Source organism: Phocoena sinus, chromosome 10 (genome assembly GCF_008692025.1).
Source record: "Phocoena sinus isolate mPhoSin1 chromosome 10, mPhoSin1.pri, whole genome shotgun sequence".
Classification (NCBI taxonomy): Eukaryota; Metazoa; Chordata; class Mammalia; order Artiodactyla; family Phocoenidae; genus Phocoena; species Phocoena sinus.
In genome coordinates, this window is record NC_045772.1 from 24,685,289 (window position 1) to 24,701,906 (window position 16,618).

General features: G+C 38.7%; 1 protein-coding gene across 1 annotated transcript in view; it reads right to left on the bottom strand.

The window, feature by feature from the left end:
• Nucleotides 1-16,618, bottom strand: part of CFAP54 (cilia and flagella associated protein 54) — a 298,883-nt gene that overhangs the window by 54,266 nt on the left and 227,999 nt on the right. Inside the window, exons 62-63 of the mRNA XM_032646796.1 lie at nucleotides 4,566-4,739; nucleotides 2,918-3,141 (exon numbers count right to left, since the gene is read on the bottom strand). Of these exons, the coding sequence (XP_032502687.1) occupies nucleotides 2,918-3,141; nucleotides 4,566-4,739 (398 nt within the window). The remainder of the gene's footprint in view (nucleotides 1-2,917; nucleotides 3,142-4,565; nucleotides 4,740-16,618) is intronic.

Below are 16,618 nucleotides of genomic sequence, written 5' to 3' on the forward strand. Positions count from 1 at the left end.
AGCCTCCTGAGTGATTAAAGGCTCAAAAATGTTATTATAAAAATCAGCCAAGCTTGGAGGTTATTTTTTTTTTTTAATCCAAAGGCTTTATGCTCGTTTTCTGTCTACCCCAGTGAAACAAACACATGATTAGGTGGCTTGCACCTGTCAGGCAAGTGACAGTGATCTCCAGAGCTGATTATCCTGGGAGAGTGTTACACTAATTATATCCCTCCCCCCCCAAAAAAAGAGCAGGTGAAACAACTCTTTGATAATATTGCTACCATTCGAAATATCACATGTATCGATATTTACACTGTATTCAAGGTTGTACGTTTGGAGCTTCATCCTTAGGAACTGGATAATGATAGGCTACCCTTAATACTGAAATATTCAAGCAAAGCTCCTTTCAGAACAGTATTTACGAAATCACACATATTAGCTTCCCAACTCTTATAACATATTCACAAGAATACATCCATTGAAACTATAGTTCTCAACCTTCCCATTCTCTCTCCCCTACTCCAAAACACCTGAAGTGTCTGGGACATGTGGCAGTAAACCTCAAGGTAGTCTCAGTTCTGAGGACGGGTGAACCAGACTCTGGTGTTAGATGGAAACGATGTGACCCCACTCCACAGTTTCCTGCACTGTGGAGGGCCAGACATCAATGATACATTCCTGGCCTTTCTACCTCCTCTCACTCCTCTCCCTCAAGAGAATTACTTGATTGGTGAATTTGAGAAAAATAATTTTGAATATGCATTATTCTGCTCTCTCTGCTTCGGAGCATACTGTTTGTAGGTAGTGAACAGTCTCTGCTCCTTCATGCAACAGATTTTAAAGGGTTTCTGTCCCCACAGATTTTAAGTAGGCCTGTAACGATCCCTCTCCCTGCCAAAACCCCCAAGCCTGGATTGGTAGAACTGTAAACTTTGCTAATCACGACTAGGGAGACCATTTACCAGTAAATACAAACCATATCCTACAATATCAACTTTGTGATTCATAAAGTTGGATATTTATTAATTTCCACCATGGCTTACTTTTTTATTTCTCAAAGATTTAGAATCTGGGGCAGGAAATGGAGATGCTGAGTATTGGCCATCCCAATACCCCAGAATCCAGAAAGTAATTTGAAAAATCTTCCTATGTGGATTCCAATACACTGCCCTGGGGCCAACTCCATAACCCCAATTGAGGATCACTTCTTTAACTGAATTCTTAAATATTCCTTAGTAGGTCTTTCCACTACTTTTTAAAATCACAGTTTATTCAGTCACCCTACTCTCTTGTTCCAAAGGATGATTTAAAAAAAAAAAATTTTATTATCATTTACCCCAAACATAAGGTTACTATACTCCAGTAGGATAAAATGAGAAAAGGTTCCCATTTGGAACAAGCCACATTTTCAGGTCACTTCTCTCGGATAGTTGAAAACAGAAACATGAACGTGTCTGGTATGGGCAAGTCTATAATTATAAAAATTAAAGTACTGTATGGTGAAGTCCAAAGTCAAGACAATTCAAAATGAATGTTTTTTTCTATTTTAGAAAGAATTCTATGCAAATGACTTGATTTATTCATTTCACAAATACATACTGAAAACTTACATTATGTCCTCTTAAATTTTCTAGTATAATCTCAAACTCTGTTATCTCAGAGCTGAACATACCAGCCTTCTCCACAAACATTCTCACCCTCTCGCCTCCACTGTATCTGCTAATGGTGTTACCATGCTCTAATGATCACAGAGATTCCAAATGATGAAATAAACATTGATCATTCTCTTGTCTTCAATTTCCATCTACACAGGGTCACTAAGCTGTTTTGTTTTGTTTTGTTTTGAATTTTACTGAAGCCATATCTTTTACATACATCTCTTCCTTTCCATTCCTATGGTCATAAGTTTGGTTACTCCATCAGCTCTTTCTTGGATAACTGCCTTTCGTTTATACTTTGCCAATCAGCCCTACACGCTATTGACAGTAGAAATAACATTTTAATTTTCATATTCTTTCTGCTGTTAACCCTGCCATTTTCTCTTTAAAAGCATCCCTGAAGTGCTGCAATTTTCCTTTGTGCTATAACTCTACCCATCTCTCTCTGCTACCACACCAGAGCTATTCACAGCGACTATGCCTTATCCATTCCTGCTTCCTCTACCAGCTAAAAGTATCTGGCATATTGTTAGTATTCAACATATGCTTGTTGAATATAACAAATTTGAAACAAATCTCTATTTTTACTAAAACTCTGTACTTTTTCTGTGTCTTCCAATTCATCCATTTTGATAGTTTATTTTAAAACTACTATTATTCAAGACCCCAGTAGCTTAAAAAAAAAACATCATTCATACTCCTCTTTTTATGTCTCTTCAATAGGTAACTTAAAAGAAGTTTCCATATTACATATTTTGGGAAAGCCCATCCAATTTAATAACACTTGCGCCCCTCAAAAAAAAACAAACCTTCAAGCTTTTAACTTTACTTAAAAAACCTTCCCTTTACTATTTATCACAATCATGATTGCAAAGAATACACAGAATGAATTTTTTTTTATTACATGTGTAAAACAAAGGTACAGAAATTGGGCATAGATTTAGAAACTCAGTCTAGTTTTCTTATAGGGTGATTATATTGAAATTTGTATAACTTCTTGGCAAAATGACTCCCTGAGAGATACTGTTATGTGTAGGAATATAGAAAATTCTGAGACATTTTGAAGATTTATGAGAGTAGCAGAACAGGACATAAGAAAACAGAAAATCCAGGATGTCTGGTTGGCCTTTCTCTGGTAAAACAGAAACAAGCCTTCCCAGGAACTCTGAGGGAACTAGAAACCTTTGTGCCAGCATTGAGGTTAATGTGCTTCTTTCGGACATATAAGGATGATTCTAAGAAGTCTTACAGAAACATATAACGTTTTGAAACATTACCTTGCTTGATGAGTCATATAAGAATTTTTCTGGAAAAGATGGATTTTCTATGACTTGAAATAGTTCTTTTGGAAATTCATCAATACAGGAAGAAGAATATAGCTGTAAGAATCTTTTAAGGAAAAAATGCATTTCTTTTTGGCGCAAAATCAATCCAGAGTTGAAAAGAGAAGTGAGAAGTGTGTCATCTGGCAAAGACATTCCAGATCCTGGCTTCAGAGATGCTTAAAGAAAAAAAAAAAAAACCAAAACACTAATATAAGTCATGTTAGATAACAAAATGGTCTCAATATTGTTGGCCTTTACTCATTAACTTTATTCCTGTATATCCCCACCTCAGCTAGTGGCTGCCCATGACCTTCCTCCATTTTTCAAGCTTATACACTAATAGAATTGCTTCTGGCCAAGCTTAGCAACGCAAAATAGTCTATCTAGTTGTCTTATTTTGGGTTTTCCCCCCAAAAAAACTTAAAGCAAAAATGTAGGTGCAGGTAATTTATTTGAAAACCAATGTCAAGTGAGAGAACGGGAAAAGTGTGATAGAGAGAAGAAAAGAGCCAATGAGAGTGAGTTATGAAAGGGCTACAGCTATGGACAAGGAGGGCTCAGTCCTGCTGAGGACCTCCTGGAAAAAACATGTAACATTGTTCCATCAATGTTACAACTATCTATCAGTTCCCTACCTCAGGTTACTGCTGAGTGTGTGGAATCCTCTTGTACTTCCAGGCTGTCCTGCCTGCATGCTGGGCCATAGTAACTTCTGAGAAAGCCCAGAGCAGAAAGCAGTAAAATGTGGGCGATTGACATGGGAAGCACCAACAGGTAGATCCAGAAGTGGGCTGAGTTGATAAGGGGGAGGGCATCACCAGGGCCTGCTGTGCTGGCTCATGTCCACTTTCTTGACATTGAACTCTTGGCCCCATCAGGATGCACCTTCTACCCAACACCTTTCCGAGTGCTTGTCCATCCCATTGCTAACTCCCAATAACCATGCTGAGCCACCCTGTGACTCAGCCTATTTGCCCTGCTGGCTTCTCCATCACTGGGCGCTGGCATGGTCAACCTGTCTTTTCCAACTGTTTGCCAATAAGCAACACTGAATCACCAATTTTATGGGCACAGATAAACACATTGTCACAAAAACATAGGAGGAACTGATTTAAAGCAGATTATACAAGTTTTTCTGGATATTCTTTAGATCTTTAAATCAGTGATTTAAAAGAAAAAAAACTGAACAATATCCAAAACTTCGTGGAGTTAAATATCCTATCTTCCCCTTAACATACTGGATACTGGAACACTCTCTCCTTAAAGCCAAAATTTCACCTTGTTCATTTTATAAGCTGTCACATTATGGTCACTCTGATTCTTAACCGTTTTGACCCCCACACCACTTTGGCAGTCTTGCGGGATGCCTCTGGTTGCCTCCTTCTAAGGACGTTTTTAAATACATTGAAATACAGTTCTATCCAAAGGTCCACGTATCTCAGTTTAAGAACCCCTAAAATTTCCATCTTCTGATGAGTTCACTCAGAAAGAAGTCAAAAGTATTTTATAATTCTAAATAAGAAACATGACTTAAACAATAAGTTTAAACAATATATTCCTGGAAAGGAATATATTCTTTCCTAACACAGAAAAGGCCTACCTAGCAGTTTGCTCATATTATTAATTCTTTGCAGGTGAATATAATAGCGCAGCAGAAGAATCCATGTAATATCCACTTTAATTGGGGATTTTCCCCCAGTATCTACATTCTCATATATCTCATCACTAGGGTGAGAGAATGTACAGGCAGTCTGGAAGGCAACTTGGTAGTTATCTGAAAGTAAAAAAAAAAAAATTGGAATACAAATATGCTTTCCTTGAAAAATAACCATATGTGAAAAAAGAAAAGGAAAACTCGTAAACGAAATACTGACGCTTAGGGCTGCATTCAATTAAAAAAAAATTTGTATCACAAAAGACACCAAACACAAAGTTAAATGACAAACCATAGACTGAGAAAAGATATTTAGAATACACAAATTATTTTTTGTCTACTATGTAATCAATAAGAAAAAGTCAGCTAGTTCAACAGAAACATGGGCAAAAAATTTCAACAGGCAACTCATAGAAAAGGAAACCCAAATGGCCAAAATTTTTAGCATCATTAAAAATCAGATAAATGCAATTTAAAATGAAATACCATTTCACATTCCTCAGGAATTAACAGAAACTAAAACCTCAAAATAATAAATATTGTTAATAATGTGAAGAGACCAGAATTCTCATACAGCACTTGTGAAAGCAAATTCCTGGGCAGGGTCTAATAAAATTTTAAATGCAGATACTCATATATGTGTACCAGGAGTCTTGCAGAAGATACTCATGGCAGCATTGTTTGTATTACCAAAAAATAAGAAAAAGGAAACTTGAATAAATACAGGCATTAATTTGATGGCATTTCAAATGAATTAACTAAATCCATAAGGGAGAAACTATACTCAATGGGACAAATCAGGCCCATGCATGTTTATTTATGACCCATGAGCTAAGAATGGTCTTTATATTTTTAAGTGGTTGAAAAAAATTTTTAAATAGTATTTTGTGACATGTGAAAGTTTATGAAATTCAAATGTCAGTGTCCATAACTAAAGCCTTAATGGAATACAGCCATGTTCATTCATTTACATTTTGTCTATGGTTCCTTTCACATTAACACAGCAGAGTTGAATAGCTGCAACAGAGACCACAAAGTGTAAAATATTTACTATTTGGCCCTTTATAAAAACATTTACTGACCCAGACTTTGCTCAAAAAATATAAAGTGGAGAAGCATACCTAAAGATAATAAAGTAATATAGAGACATCAATAGCCTCCACACGAAAACAACAACCGGTAGAAATCTAATAAAAAAATTTTGCAATACCAATAAAAAGGGAAAATATCCAGAAATAAACCTGACAATAAGTATACAAGATCTATTTAAAGAAAACATTAAAACACTCCTAAGGGACTAATATTTTTTTAAAAGGCATGAACTAAAAAATATAGGACATAAAATATTCTTGGTTAAGATGACTCAATAGAAGAAAAATGTTGTTTCTAAGATAAAATATAAAGGTAATGAAACTCCAATGAAATTATAAGAGAGCTTTTTTAACTAGACAAGCTGCTTCCAAAGTAAAAATAAAAAGCCATAAAACACAAGAAAAACAATTTTGAAAAGAGTAATGAGTGTGGATTTACTTTAATAGATATTAAATATATTATAAGGCTACAATAATTAAAACTGTGTGGTACTGAAACCTGAATAGACAGATCAATAGGAAATGAGTAAAAAGTACAGAAATAGGGTAGCCATCTGGAAAAACTAAAATTATATCCATTTGTTATTTTTTACATATTCCAAATAGGTTTCCATAAATTAGTAAAAGGGTCCATGGGAGAACTAATTCATAGTCACAGAATAGGGACAAAACCTTTCTAACTATGACATAAATGCAAAACTTATCAAAGAAAAGGTTAATAATGTATACCATTTAGAAATAAAAAGTTTCTTCATGGGACAGAACCACCATAAAGAAGGCTAAATAATAACTGATAATTGAAAAAATATATTTGCAAATAATATCACAGTTAAAGGGTTGATTTCTATAATTAAGAGCTTCTAAAAATTTTTAAAGAAAAGGCAACGGAAAAAACCCAACCCCCCCCCCCCCAAAAAAAAGGGCTTCCCTGGTGGCCCGGTGGTTGAGAGTCTGCCTACTGATGCAGGGGACACGGGTTCGTGCCCCAGTCCGGAAGATCCCACATGCTGCAGAGCGGCTGGGCCCGTGAGCCATGGCCGCTGAGCCTGTGTGTCCGGAGCCTGTGCTCCACAACGGAAGAGGCCACAACAGTGAGAGAGCCGTGTACCGCAAAAAAAAAAAAAGAGCAAATCATAGGCAGAAAGTTCACACAAAAGATGCTTAAGCTTAGTCCTAGTGAGAGATGTGTAAATTTTTTTTTTTTACATCTTTATTGGAGTATAATGGCTTTACAATGGTGTGTTAGTTTCTGCTTTATAACAAAGTGAATCAGTTAAACATATAAATATGTTCCCATATCTCTTCCCTCTTGCGTCTCCCTCCCTCCCACCCTCCCTATCCCACGCCTCTAGGAGGTCACAAAGCACCGAGCTGATCTCCCTGTGCTATGTGGCTGCTTCGCACTAGCTATCTACCTTATGTATGGTAGTGTATATATGTCCATGCCTCCCTCTCGCTTTGTCACAGTTTACCCTTCCCCCTCCCCATAGCCTCAAGTCCATTCTCTAGTAAGTCTGTGTCTTTATTCCTGTTTCACCCCTAGGTTTTTCATGACATTTTATTTTCTTAAATTCCATATATATGGGTTAGCATACGGTATTTGTCTTTCTCTTTCTGACTTACTTCACTCTGTATGACAGACTCTAGGCCTATCCACCGCATTACAAATAGCTCAATTTCGTTTCTTTTTATGGCTGAGTAATAATCCATTGTGTATATGTGCCACATCTTCTTTATCCATTCATCCGATGATGGACACTTAGGTTGTTTCCATCTCCGGGCTATTGTAAATAGAGTTGCAATGAACATTTTGGTACATGACTCTTTTTGAATTATGGTTTTCTCAGAGTATATGCCCAGTAGTGGGATTGCTGGGTCATATGGTAGGTCTACTTGTAGTTTTTTAAGGAATCTCCATACTGTTCTCCATAGTGGCTGTACCAATTCACATTTCCACCAGCAGTGCAAGAGTGTTCCCTTTATTCCACACCCTCTCCAGCATTTATAGTTTCTAGATTTTTTGATGATGGCCATTCTGACTGGTGTGAGATGATATCTCATTGTAGTTTTGACTTGCATTTCTCTAATGATTAATGATGTTGAGCATCCTTTCATGTGTTTGTTGGCAATCTGTATATCTTCTTTGGAGAAATGCCTACTTAGGTCTTCCGCCTATTTTTGGATTGGGTTGTTTGTTTTTTTGTTATTGAGCTGCATGGGCTGCTTTTATATTCTGGAGGTTAATCCTTTGTCAGTTGCTTCATTGGCAAATGTTTTCTCCCATTCGGAAGGTTATCTTTTCACCTTGTTTATGGTTTCCTTTGGTGTGCAAAAGCTTTTAAGTTTCATTAGGTCCCATTTGTTTATTACTGTTTTTATTTCCATTTCTCTAGGAGGTGGGTCAAAAAGGATCTTGCTGTGATGTATGTCATAGAGTGTTCTGCCTATGTTTTCCTCTAAGAGTTTTATAGTGTCTGGCCTTAAATTTAGGTCTTTACTCCATTTTGAGTTTATTTTTGTGTACGGAGTTAGGGAGTGTTCTAATTTCATTTTTTTATATGTAGCTGTCCAGTTTTCCCAGCACCACTTATTGAAGAGGCTGTCCTTTCTCCACTGTACATTCCTGCCTCCTTTATCAAAGATGAGGTGACCATATATGCGTGGGTTTATCTCTGGGCTTTCTATCCTGTTCCATTGATCTATATTTCTGTTTTCGTGCCACTACCATACTGCCTTCATTACTGTAGCTTTGTAGTATAGTCTGAAGTCCGGGAGCCTAATTCCTCCAGCTCCGTTTTTCGTTCTCAAGACTGCTTTGGCTATTAGGAGTCTTTTGTGTTTCCATACAAATTGTGAAAAAAGTTTTTCCAGTTCTGTGAAAAATGCCAGTGGTAGTTTGATAGGGATTGCATTGAATCTGTAGATTGCTTTGAGTAGTAGAGTCATTTTCACAATGTTGATTCTTCCAATCGAAGAACATGGTATATCTCTCCATCTATTTGTATCATCTTTAATTTCTTTCAACAGTGTCTTATAAATTCCTGCATACAGGTCTTTTGTCTGCTTAGGTAGGTTTATTCCTAGATATTTTATTCTTTTTGTTGCAATGGTAAATGGGAGAGTTTTCTTGATTTCACTTTCAGATTTTTCATCTTTGTGTATAGGAATGCCAGAGATCTCTGCACATTAATTTTGTATCCTGCTACTTTACCAAATTCATTGATAAGCTCTAGTAGTTTTCTGGTAGCATCTTTAGGATTCTCTATGTATAGTATCATGTCATTTGCAAACAGTTACAGCTTTACTTCTTCTTTTCCGATTTGGATTCCTTTTATTTCTTTTTCTTCTCTGATTGCTGTGGCTAAAACTTCCAAAACTATGTTGAATAAGAGTTTTGAGAGTGGGCAACCTTGTCTTGTTCCTGATCTTAAAGGAAATGCTTTCAGTTTTTCACCATTGAGGATGATGTTGGCTGTGGGTTTGTCATATATGGCCTTTATTATGTTGAGGAAAGTTCTCTCTATGCCTACTTTCTGCAGGGTTTTTTATCATAAATGGGTGTTGAATTTTGTCAAAAGCTTTCTCTGCATCTATTGAGATGATCATATGGTTTTTCTCCTTCAATTTGTTAATATGGTGTATCACGTTGATTGATTTGCGTATATTGAAGAATCCTTGCATTCCTGGAATACACCCCACTTGAGCATGGTGTATAATCCTTTTAATGTGCTGTTGGATTCTGTTTGCTAGTATTTTGCTGAGGATTTTTTTCATCTATATTCATCAGTGATATTGGCCTGTAGTTTTCTTTCTTTGTGACATCCTTGTCTGGTTTGGTATCAAGGTGATGGTGGCCTCATAGAATGAGTTTGGGAGTGTTCCTCCCTCTGCTATATTTTGGAAGAGTTTGAGAAGGATAGGTGTTAGCTCTTCTCCAAATGTCTGATAGAGTTCGCCTGTGAAGCCACCTGGTCCTGGGCTTTTGCTTGTTGGAAGATTTTTAATCACAGTTTCAATTTCAGTGCTTGTGACTGGTCTGTTCACATTTTCTATTTCTTCCTGATTCAGTCTTGGCAGGTTGTACATTTCTAAGAATTTGTCCATTTCTTCCAGGTTGTCCATTTTATTGGCATAGAGTTGCTTGTAGTAATCTCTCATGATGTTTTGTATTTCTGCAGTGTCAGTTGTGACTTCTCCTTTTTCATTTCTAATTCTATTGATTTGAGTCTTCTCCCTTTTTTTCATGATGAGTCTGGCTAATGGTTTATCAATTTTTTTTATCTTCTCAAAGAACCAACTGTTAGTTTTATTGATCTTTGCTATCGTTTCCTTCATTTCTTTTTCATTTATTTCTGATCTGATTTTTATGATTTCTTTCCTTCTGCTAATTTTGGGTGTTTTTTGTTCTACTTTCGTGAATTGCTTTATGTGCAAGGTTAGGTTGTTTATTCGAGATGTTTCCTGTTTCTTAAGGTAGGATACTATTGCTATAAACTTCCCTCTTAGAACTGCTTTTGCTGCATCCTATAGGTTTTGGGTCATCGTGTCTCCATTGTCATTTGTTTCTAGGTATTTTTTGATTTCCTCTTTGATTTCTTCAGTGATCACTTATTAAGTAGTGTATTGTTTAGCCTCCATGTGTTTGTATTTTTTACAGATCTTTTCCTGTAATTGATATCTAGTCTCATAGCATTGTGGTCGGAAAAGATACTTGATACAATTTCAATTTTCTTAAATTTACCAAGGCTTGATTTGTGACCCAAGGTATGATCTATCCTGGAGAATGTTCCATGAGCACTTGAGAAAAATGTGTATTCTGTTGTTTTTGGATGGAATGTCTTATAAATATCAATTAAGTCCATCTTGTTTAATGTATCATTTAAAGCTTGTGTTTCCTTATTTATATTCATTTTGGATGATCTGTCCATGGGTGAAAATAGGGTGTTAAAGTCCCCTACTGTGAATGTGTTACTGTCGATTTCCCCTTTTATGGCTGTTAGTATTTGCCTTATGTATTGAGGTGCTCCTATGCTGGGTGCATAAATATTTACAATTGTTATATCTTCTTCCTGGATCGATCCCTTGATCATTATGTAGTGTCCTTCTTTGTCTCTTCTAATAGTCTTTATTTTAAAATCTATTTTGTCTGATATGAAAATTGCTACTCCAGCTTTCTTTTGGTTTCCATTTGCATGGAATATCTTTTTCCATCCCCTTACTTTCAGTCTGTATGTGTCTCTAGGTCTGAAGCAGGTCTCTTGTAGACAGCATATATAAGGGTCTTGTTTTTGTATCCATTCAGCCAATCTGTGTCTTTTGGTGGGAGCATTTAGTCCATTTATATTTAAGGTAATTATCGATATGTATGTTCCTATTCCCATTTTCTTAATTGTTTTGGGCTCGTTATTTGTAGGTCTTTTCCTTCTCTTCTGTTTCTCACCTAGATAAGTTCCTTTAGCATTTGTTGTAAAGCTGGTTTGTTGGTGCTGAACTCTCTCAGCTTTTGCTTGTCTGTAAAGGTTTTAATTTCTCCATCAAATCTCAATGAGATCCTTGCTGGGTAGAGTAATCTTGGTTGCAGGTTTTTCTCCTTCATCACTTTAAATATGTCCTGCCAGTCCCTTCTGGCTTGCAGTTTCTGCTGAAAGATCAGCTGTTAGCCTTATGGGGATTCCCTTCTGTGTAATTTGTTGTTTTTCCCTTGCTGCTTTTAATATGTTTTCTTTGTATTTAATTTTTGATAGTTTGATTAATATGTGTCTTGGCGTATTTCTCCTTGGATTTATCCTGTATGGGGCTCTCTGTGCTTCCTGGACTTGATTAACTATTTCCTTTCCCATATTAGGGAAGTTTTCAACTATAATCTCTTCAACTATTTTCTCAGTCCCTTTCTTTTTCTCTTCTTCTTCTTGAACCCCTATAATTCGAATGTTGGTGCATTTAATGTTTTCCCAGAGGTCTCTGAGACCATCCTCAGTTCTTTTCATTCTTTTTTCTTTATTCTGCTCTGCAGTAGTTATTTCCACTATTTTATCTTCCAGGTCTCTTATCCGTTCTTCTGCATCAGTTATTCTTCTATTGATCCCATCTGAGTATTTTTAATTTCACTTATTGTGTTGTTCATCATTGCTTGTTTCATCTTCAGTTCTTCTAGGTCCTTGTTAAGTGTTTCTTGCATTTTTCTCTATTCTATTTCTAAGATTTTGGATCATCTTTACTATCATTATTCTGAATTCTTTTTCAGGTAGACTGCCTATTTCCTCTTCATTTGTTAGGTCTGGTGGGTTTTTATCTTGCTCCTTCATCTGCAGTGTGTTTTTCTGTCTTCTCATTTTGCTTACCTTACTGTGTTTTGGGTCTCCTTTTTGTAGGCTGCAGGTTCGTAGTTCCTGTTGTTTTTGGTGTCTCTCCCCAGTGGCTAAAGTTGGTTCAGTGGGTTGTGTAGGCTTCCTGGTGGAGGGGACTAGTGCATGTGTTCTGGTGGATGAGGCTAGATCTTGTCTTTCTGGTGGGCAGGTCCACGTCTGGTGGTGTGTTTTGGGGTGTCTGTGGACTTATTATGATTTTAGGCGCCTCTCTGCTAATGGGTGGGGTTGTGTTCCTGTGTTGCTTGTTGTTTGGCATAGGGTGTCCAGCACTGTAGCTTGCTGGTCGTTGAGTGAAGCTGGGTGCTGGTGTTGAGATGGAGATCTCTGGGAGATTTTCACCGTTTGATATTATGTGGAGCTGGGAGGTCTCTTGTGGACCAGTGTCCTGAAGTTGGCTCTCCCACCTCAGTGGCACAGCACTGACTCCTGGCTGCAGCACCAAGAGCCTTTCATCCACACGGCTCAGAATAAAAGAGAAAAGGAAGGAAGGAAGGACGGAAGGAAGGAAGGAAGGAAGGAAGGAAGGAAGGAAGGAAGGAAGGAAGGAAGGAGATAAAGTAAAATAAAATAAAGTTATTAAAATGAAAATATTTAAAAAAAGGACGGCTAGAACCCTAGGACAAATGTTGGAAGCAAAGCTATACAGACACAATCTCACACAGAAGCATACACATACACACTCACAAAAAGAGAAAAAGGGGAAAAAAATCATAAATCTTGCTCTCAAAGTCCACCTCCTCAATTTGGGATGACTTGTTGTCTATTCATGTATTCCACAGACGCAGGGTACATCAAGTTGATTGTGGAGCTTTAATCTGCTGCTTCTGAAGCTGCTGGGAGAGATTTCCCTTTCTCTTCTTTGTTCTCACAGCTCCCGGGGGCTCAATTTTGGATTTGGCCCCGCCTCGGTGTGTAGGTCGCTGGAGGGCGTCTGCTCTTCGCTCAGATAGGATGGGGTTAAAGGAGCAGGTGCTTCGTGGACTCTGGCTTACTCAGGCCGGGGGGAGGGTGGGGTACGGAATGCGGGGTGAGCCTGCGGCGGCAGAGGCCAGCATGACGTTGCACCAGCCTGAGGCACACCGAGCGTTCTCCTGGGAAAGTTGTCACTGGATCCCAGGACTCTGGCAGTGGCGGGCTGCACAGGCTCCCTGGAAGGGGGGGTGTGGATAGTGACCTGTGCTCGCACACAGGCTTCTTGGTGGTGGCAGCAGCAGCCTTAGCATCTCATGTCCGTCTCTAGGGTCCGCGCTTTTAGCCGCAGCTCGCACCCGTCTCTGGAGCTCCTTTCAGCAGCGCTCTTAATCCCCTCACCTCGCACACCAGGAAACAAAGAGGGAAGAAAAAGTCTCTTGCCTCTTCGGCAGCTCCAGACTTTTCCTTGGACTCCCTCCTGGCTAGCCGTGGTGCACTAGCCCCCTTCAGGCTGTGTTCACGCTGCCAACCCCAGTCCTCTCCCTGTGCTCTGACCGAAGCCGGAGCCTCAGCTCCCAGCCCTGCCCGCCCCGGTGGGGGAGCAGACAAGCCTCTCGGGCCGGTGAGTGCCGGTTGGCACCGATCCTCTGTGCGGGAATCTCTCTGCTTTGCCCTCCGCACCCCTGTTGCTGCGCTCTCCTCCGCAGCTCCAGCTCCGAAGCTTTCCCCCTCCACCACCCGCAGTCTCAGCCCGCAAAGGGGCTTCCTAGTGTGTGGAAACCTTTCCTCCTTCACAGATCCCTCCCAGTGGTGCAGGTCCCATTCCCATCCTTTTGTCTGTTTATTCTTATTTTTTTGCCCTACCCAGGTACGTGGGGACTTTCTTGCCTTTTGGGAGGTCTGTGGTCTTCTGCCAGTGTTCAGTAGGTGTTCTGTAGTTGTTCCACGTGTAGATGTATTTCTGGTGTATCTGCGGGGAGGAAGGTGATCTCCGCGTGTTACTCTTCCGCCATCTTCCCCTCGTCCAGATGTGTAAATTAAAATTAAATCTTCCCTTCCTACTATATTGACAAAGGTTTAAAAATTTTTATAATATACCTGTATCAACAAAGGTATGGGGAAAAATGACTTTTTATTAATTACTGGCAGGAAAACAAATTGGCATAACCTTTATGGAAGGTGTTTTGCAAACCTTATCAAAATTACAAATGATTCTACCCTTTGATCCAGAAATTTTCCTTATGGGAATTGACCCAATCAATATACTAGCTTATGAACAAAATTTTATACATATATAATTATACATATACTATATATATAAATCATATACATATGACATTTATAAATATACATATATGTGTAAAACTTTGTACATAGGTTAGTATATCTATTGGGTCAATAAATATATATGTGAGATATATATATATATATATATATATATATATATATATATATATAATCTAGAGCAAATTTGTATGTAATAGCAAAAGGGTAAAAACAACCTAAATATCTATCAAAGGAAGACTAATTATGGTGCATCTTTATAAAGATTATGCAACAATAAAAAGAAGCTACGTATTGATTTGAAAAAAATTGCCAACAGATACACTTACATCAGGTTGAAGAAAAGCAATGAGGAAGAAGCATAAAATTATGCATACTAATGGTTATACTGTTATTTTTTTTGTTTTTGTTTTTTGCAGTACACCGGCCTCTCACTGTTGTGGCCTCTCCAGCTGCGGAGCACAGCTTCCGGATGCGCAGGCTCAGCAGCCATAGCTCACGGGACCAGCCGCTCCGCGGCACGTGGGATCTTCCCAGACCAGGGAACAAACCCGTGTCCCCTGCATCGGCAGGTGGACTCTCAACCACTGTGCCACCAGGGAAGCCCTATTATTTGTATTTTTAAGGGAAAAATATATCAGTGTATTAGTGTGCACCATATTGATTCACTCAACATTTTTCCTAATCTCTGAATGTGCTTACCTATATTGAAGAAGTTGCAGAGATAAAAATCCCATTTCTGAGGTTTCCTTGCAGCTAGGGCCCTGGATGAGATTTAGGTATCACCAATTCAGTGCATTCACGAAAGACCTGAAGTTGGCACTGTGCTAAGTGGTGCGGAAGACAAGAGTCAAAGCATCTTTTGCTTGTGTGGATTCTGGCAGAGGTGGTGTGGTTGGTGAGGCTGCAGCTAGAGCAGAGTCTTCCTATTTTGCAGGCAGATTTCTGATTCTACAGCTTCCTTTATGCTATGGTCTGAACGTTTGTGTTCCCACTCTCCTGAAATTCGTATGTTGAAATCCTAACCCCCCAAAGTGATGGTATTAGTGCCTTTATAAAAGACGCTCCAGAGAGCCCTAGCCCTTTCTACCATGTGAGGACAAAGCAAGAAGGCACCATCTATGCACCAGAAAGCGGGCCCTCACCAGACACTGAATCTGCTGGTGCCCTGATACTGGACTTCTAACCTCCAAACCTGTAAGAAATACATTTCTGTTGTTTATATATAAGCTACCCAGTCTGTGGTATTTACTTATAGCAGCACAAACAGACTAAGACACTTTATAAAACAAAAGAAAACAAAAACCTGCATTCCCTTGGTGATCCAGTTATGTATGGCTTAGTCATTTCTGGATGCTCAGCCTGGAATTTGTTTCTTTAGCCCTCACAGGGATTTTGAAAGTCCTTTAATAAATCTCCTCCTGCTTAAACAAATTGGAGTGGATTCTGTCCTCTGTAACAGAACCTTGACAGTTTGTATAAGCATGTGATATCTCTGGTAGAGAACACAGGAAACCAACTGTGGTAGGCAGAATAATGGTTCCCTAAAGATTTCCATGCCCTAATCCCCAGAACCTGTGAATATGTTAGGTTACAGGGCAAAGGAGAATTAAGGTTGCAGATGGAATTATGGTTGCCTGTCAACTAACCTTGAAATGGGGAGATTATCCTACATTATCCATGTGGGCTTAGTGTAATCATAGGGGTCTTTATATGTTGAAAAGGGAAACAGAAGACTGAGTGTATCAGAGTCAGAAAGCCTGAAGATGCTACTCTGATGGCTTGGAAGCTACAGGAAGGGGCCACAAGCTAAGAAACTCAGGTCATCTCTAGAAACTGAAAAAGCTTAGGAAACATTCTCCCCCAATGCCTCCAGAGAAATGTAGCCCTTCTGACACCTTAATTTTAGCCCAGTAAGGCCTATTTTGACTTCAGAACTCCAGAACTGTAAGATAATATATTGTGTTGCTTTAAGCCACTAAATTTGTGGTTGTTACAGCAGGAATAGGACCTTAATATTCTGACAACACTGACTGCCTCTGGGGAGGAGAACTGAGGCACTTGCAGAGTAGATGGAAGGGAGACATTCTCTCCATACCCTTATATGACTTTTGAGTTGTGATTCTTGAAAATAAATTACCTATGCAAAAAACTGAACTAAATTAAAAGAAAAAAAGAACCTCGATACATATTTGGCCAATGTCATTTGGTCTTTTTTTTTTTTTTAAGATTATTTATTTATTTATTTTTGGCTGTGTTGGGTCTTAGTTGCGGCATGCAGGATGTTTGTTGAGGCATGTGGGTGGGATCTTTCGTTGCGGCGCGCAGGCTTCTCTCTAGTTAC